The sequence below is a fragment of the Equus przewalskii genome, chromosome 15, assembly GCF_037783145.1.
Source record: "Equus przewalskii isolate Varuska chromosome 15, EquPr2, whole genome shotgun sequence".
In the NCBI taxonomy this organism is placed as follows: Eukaryota; Metazoa; Chordata; class Mammalia; order Perissodactyla; family Equidae; genus Equus; species Equus przewalskii.
Genome location: NC_091845.1, coordinates 85508857 through 85536623, shown reverse-complemented (window position 1 = coordinate 85536623; position 27767 = coordinate 85508857). Strand labels below are relative to the sequence as shown.

Below are 27767 nucleotides of genomic sequence, written 5' to 3'. Positions count from 1 at the left end.
CGAACAGAAACTTCAAGCCGCAGGTATCACAGGTTATCATTGCTAACGCTCAGCCAGCAAACAGAACTTCGGGGGGCCACAGAAGCGGGACAGCCCGTGGGATTACAGCAAACCCTGAAACCACCTGTCCACAGGTGGCGGAGGGCGACGCGGGCATGATCGTGCGGCCGCTGGCCCGGCCCTGGACGCGAGCCCGGGACGCGGCAGAGAGGAGGCAGCACGCGGACGGCGAGCAGGCGTCCCAGGCGCTCGCCCCCGGAGGTAAAGAGGCGCCGGGCGGCGGTTCACTGTCGGGTGCCGGAGCCTCAGGCGGAGTTCCCAGTCACAGAAGGCAACGTCGCCCCGCCTCCCCCTTCTGCTCTGCGTGTCCCCGCGACTCGGGACACCGCCGGCGGGAGCCCACGGGTCACCTGGGCAGAGGTGAGCGGCCCCGCCAATCCCTCCGTGGGAGGGGGCGGGATGGGACGCTGCCGGCCAGGGGCTTGGTGAGAATGCGGGAGCCCAGCTGGGCGAGTGGGGTGCAGGGGCGATTCCAGCAGATGGAGGAAGTCCCTTCTTCAGTGATGAGCCCAGCAGAGGACACTGAGCAAAGACTGGTCGGGAGGTGGAGACCCTTATTGTGGGCACCTAAGACAGACGTGTCCAAAAAAAGACACAGCCAGGAGAAACTCCTGGGGCCTGGGGGCAGAGCGCAGTGAGAGTAATAGTTATATTTAAATGACAACTTTAGGAGAATTAAAGCACACTGTTAAGAAGGAAAAAGGAAATTCAAAACCCTCCACTTTGCCTTTTGTTTGTGTAACAACAGCAACCATAATAAAGGAACACGGGGGATGACCGCGGGCACGGGCTGCATGGGCTGAAGTCGCGGGGGCTCCAGGTCTCTCCGGAGCGCAGCTCTGGGCTGCGAGCCAGACCGGCTAAGCCACTGCGCGCTGGGAGCAGGGAGCTTTCCCTCACTCGGGTTCCGATACAGCTCTCCATTTCCTGGGAAGATTTTCCGTCTCTGCCGATGTCAGAGGAGTCAGGACCCGGACAGAAGAGCTCAGGTATTGTCAATTTCTGACTATTTCATTATATACATTTTCAGGTTTAAGTCTGTGGAAATCTACTATCCACATATTCTTTTAGACTTTTGATTCTCTATTAAATGACTCATGTGGGCATACTCAGAACTTCTGTTTCTAGCCGAACAAGAGAATTACCTTCATCCTACTGTCCTGTCTTTGCTTACCTGATGATAAGAAGGTGGAGATACTGTCTCTAATCATACATTTATTTAAAATCTTTGTAACCAAATGGTTACAATGACAAAAATGTTCATATGACTAATCCTACATTAGATTTTAATTTGGGCTAAATTCTAACAATAATTCCATTATCTTTAATCTCTATGATGATACAAGCAATTCAGCATCTGTGTTATTTCAGCGTAGTTTATGGCTAAAGGATGGTTACTGGTAGAATCCAAAAGAAACTATTCAATTCCAAGGAGCGTTGAGATTTATAAATTATAAAGGTCACTTTTCTTAGAAAAGCATAATAAAGATTTTACTGCAACCCTTGTGTGTTCTGAATTTCAGGAGAAAATTAGATTTGGATTCCTGGCTTGCCCCACATATGGGTAAGAGATAGCATTTTTCCAGCAAGCTGAGCGTGTTCCTTCCCTGGTCATGCTCCTTTCAGCTCCCTGGCCGACGTGGGGAGGAGAGGGGACCAAGGAAAGAGGCAGAGGGATGTTCTCAGCAGAGCAAAAGCAGGCGCACCCTGCCTGCGAGGGGTCAGCGTGGCCCCTGCAGTGAGGGTTCAAGCCGGCTCAGCCAGCAGTCACTGTTGGCTATGGTCATCGTTTGGCAGTGAAGTGTGCAATGTGTCTTTTTTGGCAAGGACTTGAGGACATGTCAGAAAGAGATTTATTCACCCTTCCAATGGATTATTACAGCTCTTAAAAATGTTTTTGAAGAAGCTTTAATAAAATGAAAGAGCAAACATTATGCATTCAATGATAAAGTATGCTACAAAATTTGGTTTGATCATATACACACACAATATCAAAAAGGCTGGAAGGCGTACAGTAAAGTGTTAGTGATTATATCTGGGTGGTGGGAATATGAGCTATTTTATTTTCTTTATTCTACTTATTTATAGTTTTGAAATTTTCTATCATGTACATGTTAGTTTTATAATCAGTTTTTTAAAAGTTAGTCTGAAAGAATTAATGTATACACCGGAAACTAAGCCTTATGTATTTCACTTGTCACAACATCTTCCCTGTGGTCTCCACTCTCTTTTTAATGAATCCCTAAGTGATAGGAATTGCTGCTTCTCATTAAGAAGCGAGAAGCTGGAAAGGACTTTTCACAACGGGGAACAGCCCACTTCACACAGCCCTACGTGAGGCCCACACACACTATGGCTTTGTAAAGAGTACGTTTTACCAGAAAAGTTGTGAATGAAATTGGCCACTTCGGACCTTTCCCGGGTTACCAGATTACCAGAGTTACTGTGTGTGGTCAGACTGGAACGTTACGCAAACTGTTTCTAACTCCGAGGGGGGATGTTTTTGTAGGATGAAGGTGAAAGGCAGAGCCATCACCTGCTTACTCGTCTCCTTCGCTGTGACCTGCCTGCTGGCCGCCCCGGGGAGCAGGGCCTGCCCTCGCCGCTGCGCCTGTTACGTGCCTGCAGAGGTGCATTGCACGTTTCGGTACCTGACCTCCATCCCAGACAGCATCCCGCCCAACGTGGAACGGATCAATTTAGGGTACGTGGAGGCCCTTGTCCCCTTCTCAAGGAAAGATTGATGATTTGCCCCCAAAACACTTGTGACGATTGTTTTAACAATATTTCTCTTCTGAAATGAGCACATGAGAATCTTAAGTTTGTTATGGGTGATAAGTGTTTTCCTGGTAAACTTTTACTAGGAGAAAGTTCTTCTAGAACCTGAAGTCAACCTTGGTAGTTTGAGAGGCCTGTGATTATAGAAAAGCTTTATTCTGGCTACAATTGCTGGAAAGTAATATAGCCCCTATTAAGAATTAGGGTTATGCTGTAGCAATGAGAGGTGACAGGACACACACACACACACGCACACATATATATCTTCCTATATAAAAAAGATATGTATGAAAAGTTGGCTAGATCCTTTTTTGTGGCACCTGAGCTAACATCTGTTGCCAATCTTTTTTTTTTTTTTTCATTCTTCTTCTCCCCAAAGCCCCCAAATACATAGTTGTATATTGTAGTTGTGGGTTCTTCTGGTTGTGGCATGTGGGATGCCGCCTCAGCATGGCCTGATGAGTGGTGCCATGTCCATGCCCAGGATCTGAACTGGCAAAACCCTGGGCTGCCAAAGCAGAGTGTACGAACTTAATCACTTGGCCATGGGGCCAGCCCCAGCTAGATCCTTTTATAAGGCCCTTGGATTTTTTCCATACAACCTGCCTTGTTTAAAATGCTTTTTAAAATGCATTCCTAATTAAATCTGCCAAAAGCAACTATATTTTAAAGGTTCATGACAAACTGTGTTTGCATGTGTGTAAACACAAGTGCAGTTGGACTTATCGTTTATTGGACGTTAGTGAGCACCTACTCTGTGCCAAACACAATGGATGGTACCAGGGATACCATGATGAACAAGATATATTATTCACTTCTGGAAGCTATAGTGAAAGGGAGCAGACAGATGTACAGTCAGGACAACTTAGTAAGAACCATACTAGAGCATATAAGGTGCCTTGAAAGCAATCACGAATAATAGTTAACGTTAATTGTGTGCTTACTATGGCTTCTTAACCACTACTTTATAGTGATGAATTCCACCTGGGAGAGAGGGGCCAAGTCTTCAAAGAATGGGCTGAGTCTTAATAGTGCTCACGAATCGAGAGGAGTGGAGTCAAGGGCATTGCAACCTGAAGGAAAAGAATATACAGAAAGGTTTGAAAATGAGAAGAAGCAGCACGTTCCAGGGATGAGAATCGGCGATTGTAACGGAGACTACAAGCCCGGGGTAGAGGGCAGAACTTCTGTGGCATCTGATGAATTTTAACAGCACTTCGAGCACTGGGTCCTCTCCTTAGGGCACAAATGAAAAACAGGGAGGCCCAGGGTCTTGTGTGTGTTTGTTGGTTTTCGCTTGGAGATGTGAGCTTCAGTCGACAGTTACTTACGCCTAGAATGACATTTTTATTTCAGGTACAACAGCTTGGTTAGATTGACGGAAACGGATTTTTCTGGCCTGAACAAACTGGAGTTACTCTTGCTTCACAGCAATGGCATCCACACAATCCCCGCTAAGACCTTCTCGGATTTGCAGGCCTTGCAGGTGAGACCGCCGTGGGGAGGGATGGGGTCACGAGGTGAGATCTACCACCCAAAGCGGCCCGTCTACAGAAGCCAAACATCAACACTGTAAATCTGAAGCAGACAGTGAGGGAGAATGTCAGAGAATTGTTTTCTCTTTAAATGCAACAGTAAGTGGAAATTAGAATAATAAGAAAATTCCAAGGCTAGTTTTCTCATACCTCAGACTAAGAGAAAAAAAAATCAATAGCCAAGGATTACTAACCCTTTAAATTTAATCCTGAAAGGCTACTCCTAGTCATGTCCTTCTGGGAATTGAATGTGGTTCCTAAAAATAATTGCTATCTTAGAAGTTTGCTTTCTATACAGCAATATACTTGTCTTAGTTTTACTTTATTTACTTATTTATGCCCTGCCTTGTTCAAAATTTTTTTTTAAATTATGGGGACTTCCAGGAACACATCCAGTATGGTAAGAATTATTACTCCAGTAAGTGAGGAAGTCAAAGGTAAGACAAATCTAGGGGCCGGAACACAGTGTACAGGGAAATGAACACATGAAATCTGCGCATCCACTGTACGCGGGCCCAGAGGCTGTCAGGAAGTGAACTCACAATTCACGATGTCTATTAATGTTTAATAAATAAAAAACAAAACAACCCTTCAGGAAAAGCACAACCACATCTGACTTTAAATCAGAAGGAAATGTCTCCCAAATCTCCTTATAAAATAAACGCAGGGGCTGGCCCCGTGGCCGAGTGGTTAAGTTCGCGCGCTCCGCTGCAGGCGGCCCGGTGTTTCGTTGGTTCGAATCCTGGGCGCGGACATGGCATTGCTCATCAGGCCACGCTGAGGCAGCGTCCCACATGCCACAACTGGAAGGACCCACAACGAAGAATACACAACTATGTACCGGAGGGCTTTGGGGAGAAAAAAGGAAAAAATAAAATCTTTAAAAAAAAAAAATAAAAAAAATAAACGCAGTATAATAAGTTGTCGGTCATATCCGTATAAAAGATGAAACGCCGGTGTGCACAGAGCCTCTGACATCACTTCAGTGCTGTGTAAAGGGAGAGAAGCCGTCTAGGTACATGATTGCTATCTGGCTTAATCGGGCTTTATGCGGAATGCACGTCCTGAGAGAATTAGATGGAATACATATCCTTCACGCAACTCTCTACACACATCTACTTTCTGGACCAGGTTTTCAATAGAGACTGAGGAACACTGAGTTTGCAATTGTTACCTCCAGGTAATACATGGGGCAAAGCTCTTCTTTGTTGCCAATTTAATTTTTCTCTGTCTATTAGGGAACTTGGCATTCCAGAAAAGCATTCCTAACAGAGATGATGGATTAGGTCCCAGTCAGGAAAATACAATGAGAAATTATTATTTTTATTAGCATTTATTTTTCTTTTCTTTTTCGGAGACAGAGTATATTCAATTAGTAACTGGGGAATACCTACATACTATTGAAATATTAAAAAATGATTTTAGGGCCAGCCCAGTGGTATAGTGGTTAAATTTGCTGTGCCCCACTCTGGCAGCCCAGGTTTGCAGGTTCAGATCCCAGGTGTGGAACTACACCACTCATCAGCCATGCTGTGGTCGTGACTCAACATACAAAACAGAGGAAGACTGGCAACAGATGTTGACTCAGGGCTAATCTTCTTCAAGCAAGAAAAGAGGAAGATTGGCAGTGGATGTTAGCTCAGGGCCAATCTTCCTCATGGAAAAAAATTAATTTCAATTCAAGATCAATTAAAATTGTATTACTCATAAAAGCCAAAAAGTGGAAAACAGCCCAAATGTCCAACTGATAAGTGAATAAACAAAATATGTTACATGTGTACAATGAGATAGTATTTGGCAATAAAAAGGAATGAAGGACTGATACATGCTACAACAGGGATGGGTCTTGAAAATATTAGGCTAATTGAAAAAAGCTAGACACAAAAGGCCACATATTGTATAATTCTATTTGTTGTAAATGTCAAGAATAAGAAAATCCATAGAAACAAAGTAAATTAGTGATTTTCTAAGGCTAGAAGGAGGGGAAAAATGACTGCTAATGGGTATCAGTTTTTATTTTGGGATGATGAAAATTTTCTAAAATTAGATAATAGAGATGTTTGCACAACTCTTTGAATCTACTAAAAGCCCCTGCAGTGTATAATGTAATAAGGTGAATCTTATGGCATGTGAATTATATCTCAATAAGCCATTATAAATGTGAAAAATAAAATCAGTATATTTCTTATGAAAAATTCAGGTTCAAGAAATCTTAAATTTACTTAAAATATCAAAATGTTTTTTAAAAATCTTATTACGGAAATTTTCAACCATATTCAAAAGTAGAACAATATAATCAGCCCCAATGTAGCATAACCCAGCTTCAATAGTTATCCACACATGACAGATCTTGTTCCATCTGTCCCTCCACTCATTACTTTTCCACTTTATTACATTATTTTGATACAAATCTAAGCTATCGTAATGTCTCATCCATAAGTGCTTCAATACATATCTCAAAGTTAAGGACTCTCTTTAAAAAATAACCACAATATCGTTATTATATCTTAAAAATTTTAGCAGTGATTCCTTAATATCAAATGTTCATGAGTGTTCTAATTTCCCTGATATTCTCATGTTTAATTTGCAACGAATCTGTTTGAGTTAGGATCCAAACAAGGTACACACATTGCCTTCGATTAATCTCCACATATGTTTTATTATTGATACGCTTTCCCTTTTATGATAATTCCTTTGACAAAAAAATGTGCTCTTTTGATTCTTAGGTCTTAAAAATGAGCTATAACAAAGTGCGCAAGCTGCAGAAGGATACTTTTTATGGCCTCAGGAGCTTGACACGGTTGCATATGGACCACAACAACATTGAGTTTATAAACCCAGAGGTTTTTTACGGACTCACCTCTCTCCGACTGGTGCACTTGGAAGGAAATCAGCTCACCAAGCTCCATCCAGATACATTTGTCTCCTTGCGCTACCTCCGGATATTTAAAACCTCTTTCATTAAGTACCTATACTTGTCTGATAACTTTCTCAGCTCCCTCCCTCAAGAGATGGTCTCCTATATGCCTGAGCTGGAAAGCCTTTATCTTCACGGAAACCCCTGGACCTGCGACTGTCATTTAAAATGGTTGCCTGACTGGATACGGGAGAAGCCAGGTATCTAGACTGTTTATTTCTTTGTCCTAATTAAACGGAGGAAAGCTGCCTCGAGGTATTTTTTCAGTAAGTGGGGAGGCCAAGCTAATTTAGCCAGAAAGGAGATGAAGTCTAAAGGACAACTGAGGGGTAATGAATTCTCTTAATTTGTCAGTGAATTCATCGTTCATTGTTTCAGGTCAACCATCCAATCATCACTCTGGGCTTTTGGCAAAATTGGGAAATAAATGTTTACCTTTATGTTACTCTTCCCTACTTATCATGAACCATAAAAACCCTTCCCCCTCTTCTCTTCCTTTCAGTCACCCAGTCAATACCTAGTTTTTGGAGCTCTATTCAAGGCCCTGTGCTCAGTGATGGAAATACCAAGAGCTCTGTCTCTGCTCCTCCCCCGCTTCTGGTGGTTACAGAGGAGCAAGCAGAGTGGGACATGTGCTTTGATGGGGAAGTAGAATTTGCCACGAAGAGGGCAAGATCCATTCAGTTAATGAGAAGTTACATTATTTTCATTGCTACCCAGGTCACACAGCTCGAAAGTAGAGAAGCAGAAAAGCAAAAGTCCAGACCTTTTATTACCACTTCTGGTTTGCTGCACTTCCGTTCTTGAAAGGATAACATTTTATTACATTTCTTAGTATTAGCTGTCTGTTGCCTTTCCAATCTCTAGTTTATCTATCCTAGTCCCAGAATGTGCCTAGGACATAGTAGGTACTTAATAATTTTCGTTAAACTAAATTTTTATCAATTAATTAGCCATTTTGACAGTGAATACAAATGAGTTGACCACCCACATATGGTTTTAACATGTCCCAAAATTGTGTGTGTATATAAAAGAATTAGCCAAACCTATTAGGCCTATCATCTTTCCATCATGTCCAAATAATCAAGTGTTCTCCTTTGACTGAGGTGCCTTAATGATAATCCTATGAGACTCATGAATCAGTCACATCAACTTCTGCTTTGAATTTTTCTTTCTTTATTTATTTTTGGTGAGGAAGATTGGCCCTGAGCTAACAGCTATGCCAATCTTCCTCCGTTTTGTATATGGGATGCCAGCACAGCATGGCTTGACAAGCAGTGTGTCGGTCTGTGCTCAGGATTCAAACTCGTGAACCCCGGGTTGCTGAAGTGGAGCATGTGAACCCAACAAATACACCACCGGGCCAGCCCTGCTTTGAAATTTTTTCATCTATTCCAAGAGTTCTGACAGTTTCTCATGCCTCTAGTTGCCTCACGTGGCCTGTGACAGGCAGTCCTTTTGTACCTACCTCAGTACTCAAATGTAACACAGCGTCAGCCATTTGGGGTATCTTCCATTCTTAGGTTCCACAAAGCTCTTGCTGTTGCTTTTCTATGAAACATGGATTTGTTGCCCTTTCTCCGGCAAACATTTGATTCACAAATATTAAGTTTAACAACTTGTTTTAATGCCAAAGCATAGTATCATCTTCATAAAAATATTTTAAATGACAGACTTAATATATCTAGGACCAACATGCATGAACTCAGTTGAAGAGAAAACAATATAAATAGCTGGGACAGTATGTGTGTGTGTGTAGGCAGTGGTAGCTATACCAAGAATGCCAGCTGGTCAGCTGCCACTGAAAACACCTTCAATTGTAAGACACATCGCAACTTATAAGTTAAAATGTGGAGGAAATATGGTCTTAGGCTTAGGCCTTCCTCCCTCCAGTCTTTCCTGAGCATCCACTGGCCAGGGCTGGGGACACATAGATGAACAAGTACAGAGCTTATAGTCTTGTCGGAAGACAGGCAACTGGATAAGTCGTTCTAATAGTGGGTGATGAGGGGTACAATAGGAGAAGTGGAAGGTTCTAGGAGAACATAAAGCAGGGAGCCCACCCAGGAGCGGGGCTCTTCCAGCTGGTCCCAAAGGATGTAAGTGGTTAGGCAGTGATGGAAGAGGGCGTCTCAGACAGCAAGTGTATGAGAAGCAGAAGGAACAGCCTATCAGAGCCTGACAGGGCATGGCAGGGCTGAGGAATGGAAAGCGTTTCTGTGGGAGTGGAACCTAGTGTGACGGAGGGAATGGAAGTGACATGATCAGATTTGCATCTGAGGTCAAATACCCAGTGTATGGGGCCTGCTAACTCTGGTCCATGTGATAGCAATGAGAAGCATACCCAGAGGTGAGCATAATTCTGTGAAAGTCTGCCATGCTCTCTGCTATAGCAAGGTCTGAGCCCAGGGCACTGATAGTCGGTAAAGAGTCACGTCCGGTTGGTAAGTGGGGTTAAGAAGAGCCTCTTATGAGTGTGCAGAGGTTTTCCGGCTTGCCAGCTGCCCCCTCTGCATAGGGTTAGACTTTAAAATTTGCTGAAGAAGCCTGGGTAGCCAGACAGCTGTGGCATTACCTGGCACACTGACGTACACACTGAAAGGCTTGGAGTCCTCGGTCAGAGGGAATTTCTCAAGCCTTTGACAGGAATTGTGCACACGTGGGAAGGTGATATGAGCCTGTCCAGCCAGTCTGGCAAATGAGGTCTAAGAAGTACACTGCTTCTTTTAAATGCTGTGCCCGATGCATGACGTGGGAGCTGCCTCATGGAACAGCACAGAAGTTCCTGGCTGCATTTTGTGTAAGATAAAACTCTATACCTCTTACCAAGCATTTCAGTGACCTGCCTTTTTGAATAGGCTCGCCAGAGCGGTATTTCTAAATGACCTGGTCTGTGATATCTGAAGACCTGAAAGAGGAGGCATCTATGATCTGGAAAGGCTTAGGCTGGTCCTAGTGCTATAAGACTTGCAGCCTTCAGATTTCTCCAGAATGCCAGACCTTTAACGGGCTGCCCCATTGCCCAGGCACAGGTTCTCCCTCCCCATTAAACCTGGTCCCCCTCCAGCACGTCTACCTCAACCACTCCAGTTACCAAAGTCCCACACCTGTGTCTTCCTGCCCTCTTCCTCTCGATCATCCTCCATGTTCGACCAAATCCCCGCCTTTTACTGATGGGCTCTACCTGCTTCATCATCTCCTGCATTCATCTGTTCCTCTCCATTCCTACTGTGACTAAGCTAGACTGGCCAATATTCCTTGTAATTCAGTCATTGTTCTTTTGGATAATGGAAAGAAACTTAGATTTTTAATGACATCCAAGGACTTACAAGTGATAATTTATCAAACAGGTTGTCTTTTAAAGGACAGTGAAGTTCTGTGACTCTTAAAACATTAAAATGATGGGGCTGGCATTGTGGTATAGTGGTTACGTTCACTCACGCTGCTTCGGCAGCCTGGGGTTCGCAGGTTTGGATCCCAAGTGTGGACATATGCACCACTCATCAAGCCATGCTGTGGCAGCATCCCACATACAAAAAATAGAGGCGGGGGCCAGCCCAGTGGCACAGCAGTTAAGTTCGTACATTCCGCTTTGGTGGCCTGGGGTTTGCCAGTTCAGATCCCAGGTGGAGACATGGCGCCACTTGTTAAGCCATGCTGTGGTAGGTGTCCCACATATAAAGTAGAGAAAGATGGGCATGGATGTTAGCTCAGGGCCAGTCTTCCTCAGCAAAAAGATAGGGATTGGCGGCAGATGTTAGCTCAGGACTAATCTTCCTCAACAACAACAACAACAAAAAAGAGGGAGATTGGCAAAGATGTCAGCTCTGTAACAGTCTTCCTCAAGCAAAAAGAGGAAGATTGGAAACAGATGGTAGCTCAGGGCCAGTCTTCCTCATCAAAAACAAACAAACAAAACATTAAAATGAAGAGATAGAATTAAACTGTTAATAAAAAGTGAGAAACATAAGCATATCATTTGTTTCCCTAGATGAGGAAACATTCATTCAACTAATATTTACTGAGTACCAAATATGTATCAGGCACTTTCTAAGCATCTAAAATACAGCAGTGAACAAGACAGACAAAACCTTTGTGGCTATCGATATAATATCATGGCAGGGTCTATAGACAATATCTTTGTTAGGAATCAACCCAGAGACAAAAAAAAGTAGGAAACTTTCCACTAGACACTAAAATTTCCAATTATTATTCAAATTCTAGCAAAAGCTCTTTCTTCAAAATGTACAAATGTTAATTCATAAAGAGGCTACAACCGGCAATAATCCAGTTGTCATTTTTCCTAGATATAATAAAATGCAAAAAGGACAGAAGTCCCTCCAGTCCTCAGCAGTGTCCACTTTGCATGAACCCCAGGACCTCTCAAGGCAAGCCCTTGGCTGTGGCTGCAGCTGCAGCTTTCCTGTGCACCAAGCCAACCATTGACCCATCCCTGAAACTGAAGAGCCTGGCTATTCTGGAAGACAGCGGTTCTGTGTCCATCTCTCCCCAAGATTTCATGGCACCTTTCGGCTCCCTCACTTTGAATATGACAGACCAATCTGGAAATGAAGCTAACATGGTCTGCAGCATCCAAAAGCCCTCAAGGACATCATCCATTGCATTCACTGAGGAAAATGACTACATCACGCTAAATACATCATTTTCAACATTTCTGGTATGTAACATTGATTACAGTCACATTCAGCCAGTGTGGCAAGTTCTGGCTTTGTACAGTGACTCTCCCCTGATACTAGAAAGGAGCCACTGTCCCAGTGAAACACCACAACTCTGCTACAAATATAAACAGGTGGCTCCTAAGCCTGAAGACATCTTCACCAGCATAGAGGCTGATCTCAGAGCAGATCCCCCTTGGTTAATGCAAGACCAAATTTTCTTGCAGCTAAACAGAAGCGCCACCACACTCAGTACATTGCAGATCCAGTACTCCAGTGATGCTCAAGTCACTTTACCCAGGGCAGAGATGAGGCCAGTGACATACAGATGGACCATGATTTCCAGGGATAACAATACTCAGCTGGAACGCACTGTTTTGGTTGGTGGGACTGTTAACCTAGACTGCCCAGGCCAAGGAGACCCCACCCCACATCTGGAGTGGCTTCTAGCTGATGGGAGTAAAGTGAGGGCCCCTTATGTTAGTGAAGATGGACGAATCCTAATAGACAAAAGTGGAAAACTGGAACTCCAGATGGCTGATAGTTTTGACTCAGGCATATACCACTGCATAAGCACCAACTACGATGACGCGGATATTCTCACCTACCGGGTTACCGTGGTAGAGTCCCACGTAGAAGCCCAACACGAGAATGGGGCTCATCATACCGTTTTCAGTGGTGAAACGCTTGACCTTCCATGCCATTCTACTGGCATCCCAGATGCCTCTGTTAGCTGGGTTCTTCCAGGAAACACTGTTCTCTATCAGTCCTCAAAAGACAAGCAAATTCTTAACAACGGCACACTAAGAGTATTACAGGTCACCCAAAAAGACCAGGGTTATTATCGCTGTGTAGCAGCCAACCCATCAGGGGTTGATTTTTTGATTAACCGAGTTTCAGTCAAAACAAAAGGGCAAAGGCCAGTGGAGCACAATGTAGAGACAGATGGATCTGGACTCGACGAGCCCAATCCAATTGCTCATCTTAAGGACTCGCCAGGTGCGCAGCTCCCTACATCTGTTCCAATGGGAGCTGAGGCTGGAAAACAAGTCTGGAGCACAAGTAAGAAGCACAACTATCGGGAGTTAACACACCGGCGGCGTGGAGATTCAACAAATGGACGTTTTAGGGAGCATAGGAGGCAGTTCCCTCCCTCTGCTCGGAGAATTGACCCACAACACTGGGCAGCACTTTTGGAGAAAGCCAAAAAGAATACTATGCCAGAGAAGCGAGAAAATACCACAGCAAGACCACCTCCACTGGTCACTCAGCTCCTGAAAATGCCTGCTGAGGAAGGTGACTCTTCAGGCATGCTCCCTCCAGATGAGGAATTGGTGGTCCTGGCAACTAAGGCTCCCAGTGTTCTAGTAAGGACAGTGACTGCTAATTCCAGAAAAACATCTGCTAGCCCTGTGACAAATATAGCTGCTGGCACTGAAGTCTCCCCAATTGTGAGTCCACAAATACTACCACCTGAAAAACCAATAGGTTTCAAACTATCTACTACTGTTAAAACCATACCCATGTCAAACAATATAAACCCAACCACAGTGAGCAAAATGCAAAATGCAACCAGCCAAAATTTACCTACCATCTTTCCTCTACTACCGGAAGCAACTCAATTTCAGGATGCTGACAACATGGGGAGAAGAGAGCATTTGCAAAGTGCTCCCCCAATAACAATGGGGACTGTGATCAAAGATGTCCATATCAAAATGCTCAGTAGTGCTCACGGCAAACCTGATATATTCTTAGGGTCAGTAAACGCCACCAAAAGTCATCAGACATCTGTAACAGGAGGCAGTGAACCCAGGAGCAATCACTTCTACTCCCACGTTGCTCTTAGCACCTCCAAGCTCCCTTCAGGCCCACACATTGCTGCTCATTCTCAGTTACAGATTCCTAGAAATAGCACAACTAACATCCCACTGCCCAGACGCTTTGGAAGACGGAGGAAAATTTGGGGCAGGGGGCGAATTATCAGCCCATATAGAGCTCCAGTTCTCCGACAGCATAGATACGGCTTGGGGAGGCCCACATTCCGAGGTTCTCCCGAAGAAAGTACCACTGCCTTTCCAGCCCCAGAGCTCAATGTGCTGTGCCCATCCTGTTCTCCCGGAGGAAGGCGTACCACTGCTGCTACAACAGCATTGTCTTCTCCAAGTTCTGCCCCCATCACCCTCCCCAAAGCTGAAATTGCCAGAGTTGCAGCAGAAGAGTCTACAACTCTAGTTTACAATCCGTCGTTACTATCTGAGAACAAACCACATGTAGATATTGAGAAAACAACACCCACAATGAAATACTTCAGTGCTGGAAGTACCCAAGTGGCTCCAACTGGTGCAGTCATGACTCATGCCCCTGTGTCCACATCTATGGAAAGAACTCACATAATAAATATTGGTTCCCCAAGCGTGCCTAACATCAGTGAAGCTAAAAGAGATTCAGTGATTGTATCTCCACTTCCAGGCCCCACCACCAAGCCATCTATGCCTCCTACTATAGCCATTACAAGATTTTCGAGAAGGAAAATTCCCTGGCATCAGATCTTTGCAAATAACCACATCCAAAAAGAGAGGTTCAAGAATCAGCATAAATTTGGTTCACAAAAAAGCACGGCCATGGTGCTTCCTAAAAAATCTCCTGCTCTACTCACAGATAAAGTTTCCCCCTTCCATTTCACAACACTCTCAGCAAATGTGATGCAAATTCCATCTGTAGCATCAGCTACAACTCACCACAATACCACCGAGACACACCATCTTGTAAGGCCCCCAACACCAAAGGAGCCACCCTTCCCACCCCTTTACCCTACGCTTCCCAGAATCTCAAGCAAGGAGCCAAGTACAGATTTCATATCAATGCAAACAGCCATGCTGACAACTCCTACTGCTCCTGTGTCTATCATTGTCAGTAAAACCCAAATAGCCAGACTTAGGACACAGAAAGTACAAAGTGAAAAGGAGCCTGAGCAGAACGGGGATGACCCAAAGCCCTCTCCCGGCCAGAGTACTGGCTTTACCACATCTGCTGCCGTGACGCCTCCTGTTCTAACCGCAGCTGAAACTTCAACCGAGCCTGATGCCTCTGCTTTCACTCACCCCCCACTGGAAAACACAAAAGGAACTTTAAGAACAACTGGTCTTCATCCAAGAACACTTAATCTGACTTTGAAGAGCACAGGTGCTTCTGAAACCACTGTGTCCAGCAAACTGCACCAGTGGACCAAGACCAGGAGCACAATCAGTGGGCTCTCCACCACGTCCCTGCTCCTGAGCAGCAGTGCCAGTCCCCTGCCAATTCCCACCTCCCCCGCCTTGAGTAATCAAAACGCAGTGACTGACAACACGGCAACTCCGGTTTCCAGGATGATGACAAATAAAATAGCCCAGCCAAATGGCTCCTCAAGGCACAATGCTGATCCACAGCAAATAGCAGCAGAGGTTGCAACATCACCCGAAGTTCACCCAAATGCCAGGTTCACAACTGGAACCACCCACGTTGTCTACTCTGATCTGTTACATTCTACTCCTGTGCCCGCACCAGTAACAGTTAAATCACAGAATTCTAAATTGACGCCCTCTCCCTGGTCAGAAAACCATGTTTGGCACAAGTCACACCCAGAAATTCCTGAAAAGGGCAAACAGCCAGCAGTGAGCATGTTCCCCGCTCCAGGCTTCCCAGCGGCCACCACGCATGCTTCCAATTGGGACATACAGAAGACTGCAGAGGAAAGAGACTTTGATAAGACCCCAGTTCAAAAAATAACAACTTCTGAACGTCATCCCTTCGATTCTTTATCTAGGAATATGTTTGAAAGGCCCAGAATAGTTGGTGGAAAAGCAGCAAGTTTTACTGTTCCGGCTAACTCCGATGCCTTTCTTCCTTGTGAGGCTGTTGGAAATCCCCCGCCCACGATCCGCTGGACCAGAGCCTCACCAGGTATTTCGAGCTGTTTCTTTACACTTGGTCTTCCTTAGTTATCAAACAGGAACAAGATTCTGTTATGTCGCAGGGTTCCACATCCAAAGAATCAACACCAGTTTCAGATTTCTCCAGGATACAGAAACTATTAATGTTCTCATTTGACATTTGCTGCATGTTGTTTTTGCTCATTAGGTTTTAAGACATGTTAATTAAGCTCATTTTTTGAAATGCTTTGAAAACAGATCCAAAGAAAAATGATTTGAAAAAGAGAGAATAGTGATTCATTGTGTTGAACCATCTGGCTTTTAGATTAAAATTATGGGAATAAAAAAATTCCAGGAATAATTTTAGCAATCTGAAGACTGGGTGTCTAATTTTAATTTTAAATAATTTTGCTCTCAGTAGCCTAACACAAAGACAGCTTTCCTCGAGACTTCCACTTGAACCATTTATATTTCCTGTTTAAACTTTGATGACCTATGGCTATAAATTTCTTTCTTCTTATCAGGACTTGATTTGTCTGCAAGGAAACAGAGCAGCAAGTTCCAGGTGCTCCCCAATGGCACCCTGTCTATACAGAGAGTGGAGATTCAGGACCGTGGACAGTACCTGTGCTCGGCATCCAATCCGTTTGGCACAGACCGCCTTCATGTCACCTTGTCCGTGGTTTCCTATCCCCCCAGGATCCTGGAGAGACGTACCAAAGAGATCACAGTCCATTCCGGGAGCACTGTGGAACTGACGTGCAGAGCTGAAGGTAGACCAAGCCCCACGGTTTCCTGGGTTCTCGCAAACCAAACAGTGGTCTCAGAATCATCTGAGGGGAATGGGCAGGCCCTGGTGACATCTGATGGAACGTTGGTCATCCACAATCTCAGCATTTATGACCGGGGCTTTTACAAATGCCTGGCCAGCAACTCAGCTGGCCAGGACTCACTGCTGGTTAAAATACAAGTCATTGCAGCCCCACCTGTTATTCTGGAGCAGAAGAGGCAAGTCATTGCAGGGATGTGGGGTGAAAGTTTGAAGCTGCCTTGTACTGCCAAGGGAACTCCTCAGCCCAGTGTTCACTGGGTCCTCTCTGATGGCACTGAAGTGAAACCACTACAGTTGGTCAATTCCAGGTTGTTCTTATTTTCAAATGGGACTCTGTATATAAGAAACATAGCCTCTTCTGACAGAGGCACTTATGAATGCATTGCTACCAGCTCCACTGGTTCAGAGAGAAGGGTGGTAATTCTTACAGTGGAAGAGCAAGAGACCATCCCCAGAATAGAATTTGCATCCCAGAAATGGACTGAGGTGAATTTTGGAGACAAATTACTCCTGAACTGCTCAGCCATTGGGAAACCCAAACCCAAAATAATCTGGAGGCTACCATCCAAGGCCATCGTTGACCAATGGCACAGGTAAGCCACACCTCTGTGTTGAGATGACCTTCTTTATCTGTTTAGCTGTACAACTTCTGAAATGAAAAGTGATACGGTGAGGCTACAGCAGTTTGCACACAAAACCAACTCCCTCCAGAGACCTAATCCTTTTGAGATTAACGTAAAATAATAAATTATATAAAAACCAAGCTTCTTACATGCCTAACTCTAAGGGCCAACTTATTGAGTTTACATCTAAAAGCAGAATAAAAATCTCATTTGCTTCCATACTCGTGACAGTTTTCAAAGAGTAGCTGTGTAAATGTATTCATAATCTCTCTATCCAAAGAAGGAGGGAATTTTGTAATGCGATCAAGGTCCTGGAGAGACACACTCCATTATTTCACTCTTCAGCATCTCCTATGAAACATTTAAATTCTAGTATATTTGTACTTAATTTTTTCTATTCTAAAACTGCAAAGCACTTTATGAAAGTCACAACATTAAGACCTTAAAGTGACATGTATTCAGGACCTCCTGAATACTCATATTCATTGACATACTGTCACATATTGTCAGACACATATATACACATACATATTTTCCCTAATATGCTGTTTCAGGAATACTAGTATTCATTTTTGTCTGGTTTTCTGTATAGATTAAATCTTATCTTTGAAAAGCAATAATTATAGCTTGTAAGAGCTACATTTACATGACTTTATGCCATGATTTTCCATAATACGACAGAAAAAGATGGGAATGAGCATTTCCATCTTATATGTTTATTTATTAATAGAAAATATCCATGCGGGAAAAATTATACAGAATAGATTTGAATTTATTCTCATGCTTAGAAGTTGAAGAACAGACTTTTTTCTAGTGTCACACTAGAAGTTGGTATTGAATGTAGCTAATGAATTTAACTTGTGATCTTTAATTCAAAAGTAAATGTTAATTTTCAAGTTTTTCAATTAACAAGTCATCAAAATGCCCTGACCAAATGTTGAATTGAAATTAGTTTAGACTTAAAATGAAAAAATGCTGAGTTATGAAATGTAAACTTTATACACCCCATGTTGATGTTTGTTATCTACTATATGATGCTTTATGGCATCAAATATTTTCAATGCTTTATCAGTTTTTGCATTTAATATTATAATATCAGCATGTCTCATTTTTCTTTGCCTTCAAGTAATCAGAAGCATTTCATTAATGTTGAATGCCAGTTCTCTTTTCTGAAATTAATGCATTTAAAATAAATTCCACAGCACATGGGAATGATCCTCACTCACCCAGAGACTGCTCCTTATTCTGTGTCATTTTGAATACAGTTTCACTATCCCTGCAGAAACCAATGCAAGAAGTGTAGAAGGGGTTATACTTGCGAGAGGAATAGCAGATAAAGTTCAAAGTTTAGGTTGTAAAGACAAGGCCCAACCATTTACTGGGAGTTAAGTCAATTTTAGAAAATGGAGATCTTTTATCAGGAGGTATGAAGAAATGTAAGAGAAGGTTTTACAAAGTTAATCCAAAGGAAGTCTAGAGAGTGTTCTAAAACAATTAGCATCTCAGCGTGAATCTTCACCAGGTATTCCAAGAAATCCTTCAAAATTAAATAGCAAAGAAATAAATTAGGTAGGCTGTTTGTATTTTGTTTTGGGAAGGGACGTATGGAACACAGCAGACTCACAGCACTATAGTCTATCTCCGTCACTTTCAACATATGTGACCCCGTGTCAGCACAGAATTGTGCTTTGTCTCCTTTGGAACTTTGGCCATCATGACCTGGGAGCTTGTTGCAAGAGCAGAACCTCAGGCTCCACCCTTGACCAGCTGACCCAGAACCTGCACTTTAAAAGATCCTCAGAACCACAGGCACAGTAAAGCCTGAGAAGCATTTCTTTAGAAAGACTGCGGATGCCTGTCATCGTATTAATCTTTATAGAAAATCCCATTTCTTTTACTCAGGAGAAACTTCTAGTTTTAAAAGTAAATGCTCTCTCTTAAAAATATCAGTTTATAAAAAGCAGCAGCTACAATTCTGTCTCTTTCTATGTATTACAACATCCAGATGCATCAGATTTGCGGGTGGGGGAAGGCCACTCTAAATCAACGGTTTTCAAAGAGTAATCCCTCTACCAGTAGCATTAGCTTTGCCTGAGAACTTGAATTGGAATCTGTGTTCTTACAAGCCCTCCTGGTGGTTTTGGTGCACCCTGAAATTTGGGACCGGTTTTCAAACTTAATTTTTCTTAAGAGTCACCTGGGAAGTTTGTTGCAACACTGGGTTCCCAGATCCTGGCCAGATCTATTGGATCAGAAGCTCTGATGAGTGCAGCCAGGAGATATGCATCTTAAGTTAGCACCCACATAATCCGGACGCAGGTGATGAGAGTCTGCCCCGAAACCTGAGACGCAGAGCAGCAGTTCTCAGGCTTGGCTGCACGTGAGAATCATGTGAAAACTAAGAATCCTGATGCCGAGGCCACAGTTTGGGCCGATGAAGTCAGAATCCTGGAGATGGGACCCAGGCATCAGCGTTATTTTATCAAGTGACGTCAAGGTGCACTTAAGTTTGAGAATCAGTGCTTTCAGAAACTATCAGGCAAGAATGACAGCAGGTGGCAGTGAGGCAGGGCAAAGAAGGTAGGCCTTGAGAACCAGCCCTGGGACCTGAGGGCAGTTACAGTCTCTCCAAATATCTGTTTGTTTCAGCTGGATAGTGGGGGACTGCCCAAAGATTAAAAAGGAATTGCAATGTGCCTGGCAGTTCCCATCCCTTTATTAAGGGAATCCATTAGGATAATTTTACTATGGTTTACATGCCACAGAAGTTTCTTCCACACTTGGAAAAAAGGGGGAAAAAAAAAAGAGCGCCAACACCTTTTGTAGTATCATACTACAACACTCTCACTCTTCTTATGATATGTTTGCTGGAGAATAAAAAATGACTTGAGGCTGTGTGACTCAGTTAGCAGTTATGCCATGAAAGGGCGTCCATGCTTTTCTCTCCAGCTTTACCTACCTGCTTAGAAAAAAGCCATACCTATAAATTTTCACCTTTGGGTGTTCTTTGTCGCGTTTCTAGCACCAATTCCATTTCCACTGGTCTTTCCACCAGGAAAGATCTGCCATCTGGTGGTCCAATGAGGTAATGGCAGGCTATGTAGTGGCTTCAGAGAGAAGACGTGTTGCACACAGCTCAACGTAACGCAGAGACCAGAGTCGCTCTACAGCTGCCTGCAAAGGACAGACGCTACAGCAAGCCTCTAAGGAGTCTCACACTGGCATTTTCTCTCTTTATGACAAAGTAGAACTTATTTTCTAACCAAATAACTAATTGTTTTGTTACTAATATCTCTTTAAAAAGTATAATCTGGCATCTTTTCTGAGCAAGTAAATTTGTATGAAAGTTCTTTACAATATAACAAAATGATCATTCCATATGTAAAGTGGTCAAGAAAGTTACGTGTCTAGGAAACTGGTAGTTCTAGCATTCTCATCATTAAAATGTTTTTTTTTAAATGGCATGCAAAGGAGATTCATTTGAAGTTCATCTGAGAAATACTAGCTTGCACTAAATTTCATCTTTCAGCCAATAGCTTAAAAGACAATAAGCTAGTACTGATTTAAATGTCATTGCAACAGTTTTAAGAAATGTCTGATAGCTAATCCTGTGCAATTAAGACAACCCCCCACCCGCCACCCCTTGCTAAGAGCTGCACACTCAAATCAGTGTCCTCTCTCCTAGAATGGGCGGCCGAATCCACGTCTACCCAAACGGATCCCTGTTTATTGGGTCAATAACAGAAAAAGATGGCGGTGACTACTTGTGTGTGGCAAGAAACAAGATGGGGGATGACCTGATACCGATGCACGTTAGCCTGAGACTGAAACCTGCCAGAATCGACCACAAGCAACATTTCAAAAAGCACGTGTTCTATGGGAAAGATTTCCAAGTCGACTGCAAGGCTTCTGGCTCGCCACTGCCCGAGATCTCTTGGAGTTTGCCCGATGGAACGATGATAAACAGCGCGATGCAAGCTGATGACAGCGGCCACAGGGCCAGGAGGTACACCCTGTTCGACAATGGAACCTTGTACTTCAACCAAGTTGGCATAGCAGAGGAAGGGGATTATACTTGCTATGCCTGGAACACTCTCGGGAAAGATGAAATGAAGGTCCACCTGACAGTCATAACAGCTGCCCCACGGATCAGGCGGGGTGACAAGACCAGCACGAGAATCAAGGCTGGAGACATGGCCGTCCTTGACTGTGAGGTCATTGGGGAACCCAAACCGAAAATATTTTGGTTGCTGCCTTCCAATGACATGATTTCATTCTCTAAGGATAGGTTCACATTTCATGCCAACGGGTCTTTGTCCATCAACAAGGTGAACCTGCTCGATTCTGGAGAGTATGTGTGTGTGGCCCGAAATCCCAGTGGGGATGACACCAAAATGTACAAACTGGACGTTGTCTCCAGACCTCCATTAATCAATGGTCTGTATATAAACAAAACTGTCATTAAAGCCACAGCCGTGAGGCATTCCAAAAAACACTTTGACTGCCGAGCCGAAGGGACGCCATCTCCTAAAATCATGTGGATCGTGCCGGACAATCTCTTCCTCACAGCCCCATACTACGGGAGTAGAATCACCGTCCACAGGAATGGAACCTTGGAAATCAGGAACGTGAGGCTTTCAGATACAGCCGATTTTATCTGTGTGGCTCGGAACGAAGGAGGAGAGAGTGTGCTGGTGGTACAGTTAGAAGTACTGGAAATGCTGAGAAGACCGATGTTCAGAAATCCATTTAATGAAAAAACAGTTGCCCAGCTCGGAAAGCCCACAGCACTGAATTGCTCTGTTGATGGAAACCCACCACCTGAAATAATTTGGATTTTACCAAATGGCACACGATTTCCCAACGGACCACAAAATTCTCAGTATCTGATAGCAAGCAACGGTTCTTTTATTATTTATAAAACAACGCGGGACGATGCAGGAAGATATCGCTGTGCGGCAAGAAATAAAGTTGGTTATATTGAGAAACTGATCATCTTAGAAATTGGCCAGAAGCCAGTTATTCTCACTTACGCACTAGGAACAGTGTACTGCATCAGTGGAGAATCGCTGTCATTGCACTGTGTGTCTGATGGAAGCCCTAAGCCCAATATCAAATGGACCGTACCAAGTGGATCTGTAATAGATAGGCCTCAAATTCATGGAAAATACCTATTGCATGAAAATGGCACCTTAGTCATCAAAGAAGCAACAGCTTATGACAGAGGGAACTATATTTGTAAGGCTCAAAATAGTGTTGGCCATGCCCTGATCACTGTTCCAGTAATGGTTGTTGCCTTCCCTCCCCGAATCACCAATCGCTTACCCAGGAGCATCCTCGCAAGGACAGGAGTGGCCGTGCGGCTCCACTGTGTTGCCCTGGGGGTCCCCAAGCCGGAAATCACATGGGAGATGCCTGACCACTCCCTGTTCTCAATGGCCAATAGAGGGAGGACACACGGAATGAGGCCTTTTCACCCACGAGGCGCCCTGGTCATTCAGAATCCTCAGCCCTCGGATTCTGGGATTTACAAATGCGCGGCCAAGAATCCACTTGGTAGTGATTACGCAACAACTTATATTCAAGTGATCTGACATGAAGTAAAATTGACTGAACAAAGTCAACATCGGGACAGAGTTTATTTTTTGGAAGAAGTTTAATCAAAGGCAGCCATAGGCATGTAAATGAATTTGAATACATTTACAGTATTAAATTTATAATGGACATGCAAAAAAAAAAAAAAAGACTTGTAAATAAATGCATTATGAACTGATACTGATTTCTTTAATGGATCTCAAAACAAACTTTTTAACTTAAGGCACTTTTATTTTGCCAACAAATAACAATGAAGGTGAAGGGAGACTGTCCACCGTAAGCTAGCAAACACCAAGGTACCCGCGCTGCCCACTAGAGCGGACCCTTCCTCCACTGCCAGGTGCCTAGTGTCCACCTACTACCAAGGTTACAAGCTTGGCGCTGAGGACAGAGACACAAAAAAAATTAAATGTGCAGTCTCAATGTAAATTTGCCATCTCGATGTATAAATATTTTGTGGTTGGTTTATAAATAATTTACTAAAACCTACAGAAAACAAGCACTGAGCTGTTTTGATTACGATTCACCATTTTGAGCACACTGACAATTTTCACTGATGGGGAATACAAAAATGTTTTAGTGACTGCATTTAAAAATCAATGCAGGCTAACTTTTTCACGTGTAAAAAGCAACTTAATCCCTGCACATCATAAAGTCTGGAAAGGGGGTTGATTACCTTTTGTCCAAATAAACCCATGGAAAAGGTTTTAAAAATACAATGAAACTTCCTTATAACTTCAAAACCTATTTCAGGCACCCCTGGGTTTAGAACTGTTTACAAGGAGAGTTTTCTGAGGAGGAACCATTGCTTTATGAGCGTTTATTTCATTGTGACAATCCTCTATGTGGCAGGAAAATGTTTGAGAAAATCTAGATCTAATACATGTAATGAAGTTTCACTGTACTTAATTTGGTCAACCCTACAGAAAATGCTTTTTGTTAATTCACTGAATTTATTTATATTACATGCTTAATTCAACCTGAATTAATCTGGGGGACATTAAGATTGATCTTTTCTAATTCTAGCAGCTGGGAAGATTTTCCAGTGTAATTTCTCCAGCATCTACTCGAATATTCACCTATTATTTAAGAATAATTATAGGAGCTTTAATAAGCAGAAAAGAAGAAGAACTTGCCAAAGGTCTTGCTCGGATAATTCAGCACACAAAACCAATGGCTAGGTCAGCCCCTCCCAGTTAACTATCTGAAACATCCTGGGAGCTCGCTGCATCATTTCCATCACACCAACTTTCAGCTGGCCCCACCTGAGGGGGGGACTTACTTCTGGGCCAAGAGGCGTGAATAAAATGACAAATGTAACCCCCGTTAGGAATGAGCCTGCAGTGCAAATAGGGTGCCTAGGGCTTCTTACATCGAGCTGCACTGACTTCAAAGCCTTATCTTTAAGGGTATCTGGGGTCTCCATTTTCTCCGATGATGACTTCCTTTCTATCTCATCGAGCAAATTACCAGGTCTGCCAAAGGATAGGGCTTTCCCTGTGATCATCTTAATATGAATTAATGCATTTGCTAAAAAAGAATCCTCTCAGGATAGAGGATTAAGTCGGAGGAAACATGATAGGACTAGATTAAAAATTCCAGTTGTTCTCTTTATAATGCACAGGGGAAAACCAGCTTTAGGTTTTTCCTCACTTTCCATAGAATCGTTAAATTATAGGGCCTTACCATGACTTTGCTTCCTCAACTAAAGGAAAAAGACAACAGAAAAAGTATACCCCACAGCTTTCATGTGCAAAATGATTAATAAATTAATTTCACTAACTTCTGCAAAATATAAAGTGCATATAAATGCTATGCAATTATAACACTCATTCTGGAAACAGTATTACTGCTGTTTGCAATATTGAGCTACAAAAATATATGGCTCAAACTGAAAAGTGGCATTTTAAATGCCAATAACTCTTGAAAAGAAAGAAAACAATCAGGAGAGAACACGACTCACTAGGCACGACATTCACATTTCGGTGGTTTTGCCAAGGCAGTCCTTATATGAATATATTACTTTGAAGAAAAATAACTTCATGAACTCTAAGTATGATTCTCAAGAGGGAAAAAAATCTGACATACAAAACCAGCTGAAATGTAAAGATTCATCTTCTGAAAGCAGATAGAATATAGTAATTTAGTGAAAAGGATGGTCTTTAATGTTTTGGCAAAGTCGTTTCCAGCCCAGAGTAAACACGAAATGAGCAGGCTGGAGGGAAAGAGTTTCACAGTGTACAAAGCGGTTCACACGGATGCTGCCACAGCAAAGTAAGCGGACGTGTATCTGAGGTCGTTTGCATGAGTCAAACTTTGCAATGAGTAACTCACCTAGGAAGATATAAATTATTTATATAATGATTTGCAAAAGAAGTGATCTACTGAAGTTGTACTAGCTACATTTAAAAAAAGGAGTTCTACATGGTTGCTCATTATAGACAAATCTATTCACAGTATGCTTGACTACATTACATGGAAAATCATATGGCAAAAGAAAATGAATTAACACAGAACATGGGAAAATATCCCCCACATATGTTTTAAAATGCCCTGCAATTCTCACATTCAAAATTTTATGCATCTAAATCTAAAAAAATATTATATGGAATACTCTTAAGTTCCACAAACTGATAATAATTTACTGTATTTTTTACTCTAATAGGAGCAAATTACCACATACTTGAACAAAGTTAAAATAGTTACTATTTCTTTATAATAAATTTGATGTATAATTTACTTTACTTGTGCTTTTTGCACCAATTTATAAATACAGTATATGCAATACACAACCAAGACTGACACCAACATTAATAATTAAGTTCAAAATAGCAAATACTTACCATACAAAATAAACAGCAAATACATCTCTTATGAAAGCCAGAGGCTTCTGGACTTGGGGGCCAGATTCTCTGGGAACCGTGTCAAGGTTGAGCGCTGTGCAATCTGAGGCCAGCTGCGAGATTTTTTTTTCTCAGTTGGCATAAGGTTCAGGAGAACCCAAACTGGACAGAGTCATTTTTGCCAAATCTGGCAATAAATAATTGGAACAATTCCACTGTGATTCGCTCGGGCCTTTAAAATTTACTCGTTCTACCTTCACAAAGACTCTGGCCAATGACCTTGCCACGGACACCAAATTCAAGCGCGGCTACTTCTAACAGGCTTCCACACACCTTGGGGTGACTCTCATGGAAGCCCTGGTTTAAGTTCTTGGTCTAAGAAGCTTAAGGACTAAGCAACAATCTGTTTCAGCACCTTTTGACCACAACAAAAGCAAAGAAAAACCCTACATAAATAAGAACAAAGTTTATAAAGTGCTTATGAAATTACAAACATTTCAAATGAGAGCAATGCGAATCAATGTCCATTTCACCATCAAAGGTGAATGCTGAATAAATGGGTCACTTCCGGGTCAAGATCGGACATGCCTTTCAAATCAGTAGTTTGGTCCGGCACAGTTTGCAAAAATAAATCTTCATCATTAATGAATACATAAATATGTTAAATCCACCATAATTCATTCTTTCTATAACTATGAGATTGAAAAAAAAAAGCACCAATTTCGAAAGGTCTGCTACCACACTCTTCCTGGAGTAGGCCCTCATGATCCACATTGTTAAACCTACTTCAGAGTTGAATGCAACACCACCAAACCCCATCTCCTCCATTACTTTCTGTTGAAACACCTTCGTATGAAATGAAGCCTAAAACGTAGGAAAACTTCAAAGAAATAAAAGAACCAAGGGACATTTCTAAAGACGACTAATGCATTAAACTTGATTTTCTGTTTTTCAGTGCAAACACCAAACTTCACGTCTCGTCCTCTTCTGGGGTCAGAAGTGTGAAGGGTGCCCATAGGGAGCCACTCCTTGCTGTGGCTGGTTACCTATTGAGAAAAATACATTCACATGAGACTGCAGATGCAAGTTAGGCCACAGACAGACAGACGCTACTCCTGTTGTCGCTGCTCTCAGAGCCAGCCTCAGGAACGGGGATCAGGCTGGCCGGCGAGCACAGCGCTGCCTGGAGCCCTGGGAGGCAGGGTCTAAAGATGGCAGCTGAATTCATTCCGCAGAGGTGCCAGCACAAGGTCCTAGGAGGAGCATAAGCCCATCCAAAGTCTCTCTCTGAACTAAGAAACAACAGCAGCAACATATGAAAATAAAACATGGAGAATTCTCACACTTTCATTAACTCTCCCAGTCAGAGGGTTAACACGGACATCAGAATAGGTGAGAAGTACTTGAAACCGGACAGTTTTCTGCAAACAGCCGTAAGATACATGAGAACTGACAAGAGTGTATGTGTGTATGAGGGCGGCTCTGCGTGTGCTGACTCAAGTGTGTGGCTATGCATACAGGTACATGTGCACACACAAACAGAGGAAAAATAAAGAGCAGGCAGTAGGTCCAAGAATACGATACAGGCTCAGCAGCCGCTACTAGTGCCTACACAACTCTGGGGGATTATTCAGTTCCAGAGGCCCACGCCATGGGCTACGATCTAAAAGGAGCCCTCTGGAGTTGTGCCCTGGGCAGCTCATCATGGACGCCGTTCTTCAACAAAGGAGGTGGCATAACTGCTCTCATCAGGCAGCAGAGTGTGCACCGTGCTTCAGAAGTGGGCTCTGGGGGAGGCCGTGCGAGCTCCAGGCCCAGCCGTGCCCTTCCTGTCGGCTGAAGAACCTTGGGCTCTGCCTCAGCCGTGTCCTCGTCTACACACAGGGACAGTCACAGCCCCTCCTCTCATGGGGTGGGCTAGGAATCAAGGGAATTAACACACATAAGGTCGAGCGCCTGGGCCAGGAAGGGCCTCCCTAAATGACGGCTTAAAACCA

General features: G+C 43.2%; 2 protein-coding genes across 31 annotated transcripts in view; one reads left to right on the top strand and one right to left on the bottom strand.

Moving 5' to 3' along the window:
- Positions 1 to 35: 35 nt before the first annotated feature.
- On the top strand, positions 36 to 23105 carry IGSF10 (immunoglobulin superfamily member 10). The gene is made up of 8 exons (XM_008520988.2): positions 36 to 420; positions 809 to 1049; positions 2570 to 2764; positions 4195 to 4324; positions 7100 to 7490; positions 11598 to 15908; positions 16402 to 17302; positions 21018 to 23105. The coding sequence occupies exons 3-8, from the start codon at positions 2571 to 2573 to the stop codon at positions 22924 to 22926; spliced, it is 7836 nt and encodes a 2611-aa protein (XP_008519210.2). The 5' UTR covers positions 36 to 420; positions 809 to 1049; position 2570; the 3' UTR covers positions 22927 to 23105.
- MED12L (mediator complex subunit 12L) overlaps positions 22970 to 27767 on the bottom strand; it is a 315757-nt gene continuing 310959 nt past the window's right edge. For 24 of the 30 annotated variants that reach the window (XM_070576341.1, XM_070576347.1, XM_070576348.1 and 21 more), the window contains one exon: positions 22970 to 26816. In XM_070576341.1, the coding sequence (XP_070432442.1) occupies positions 26764 to 26816 (53 nt within the window). In that variant the 3' untranslated portion in view covers positions 22970 to 26763. The remainder of the gene's footprint in view (positions 26817 to 27767) is intronic. The other 6 variants (XR_011527248.1, XR_011527249.1, XR_011527252.1 and 3 more) reach the window with 1 other exon arrangement.

What these genes read in the sequence shown, in the direction of transcription:
- IGSF10 (XM_008520988.2), top strand. Translation starts at nt 2,571, where the DNA reads ATGAAGGTGAAAGGCAGAGCCATCACCTGCTTACTCGTCTCCTTCGCT. An exon ending in CGGATTTGCAGGCCTTGCAG is followed by an intron (nt 4,325 to 7,099) that starts GTGAGACCGCCG and finishes TTTGATTCTTAG; the next exon opens with GTCTTAAAAATGAGCTATAA. An exon ending in ATCGTTGACCAATGGCACAG is followed by an intron (nt 17,303 to 21,017) that starts GTAAGCCACACC and finishes CCTCTCTCCTAG; the next exon opens with AATGGGCGGCCGAATCCACG.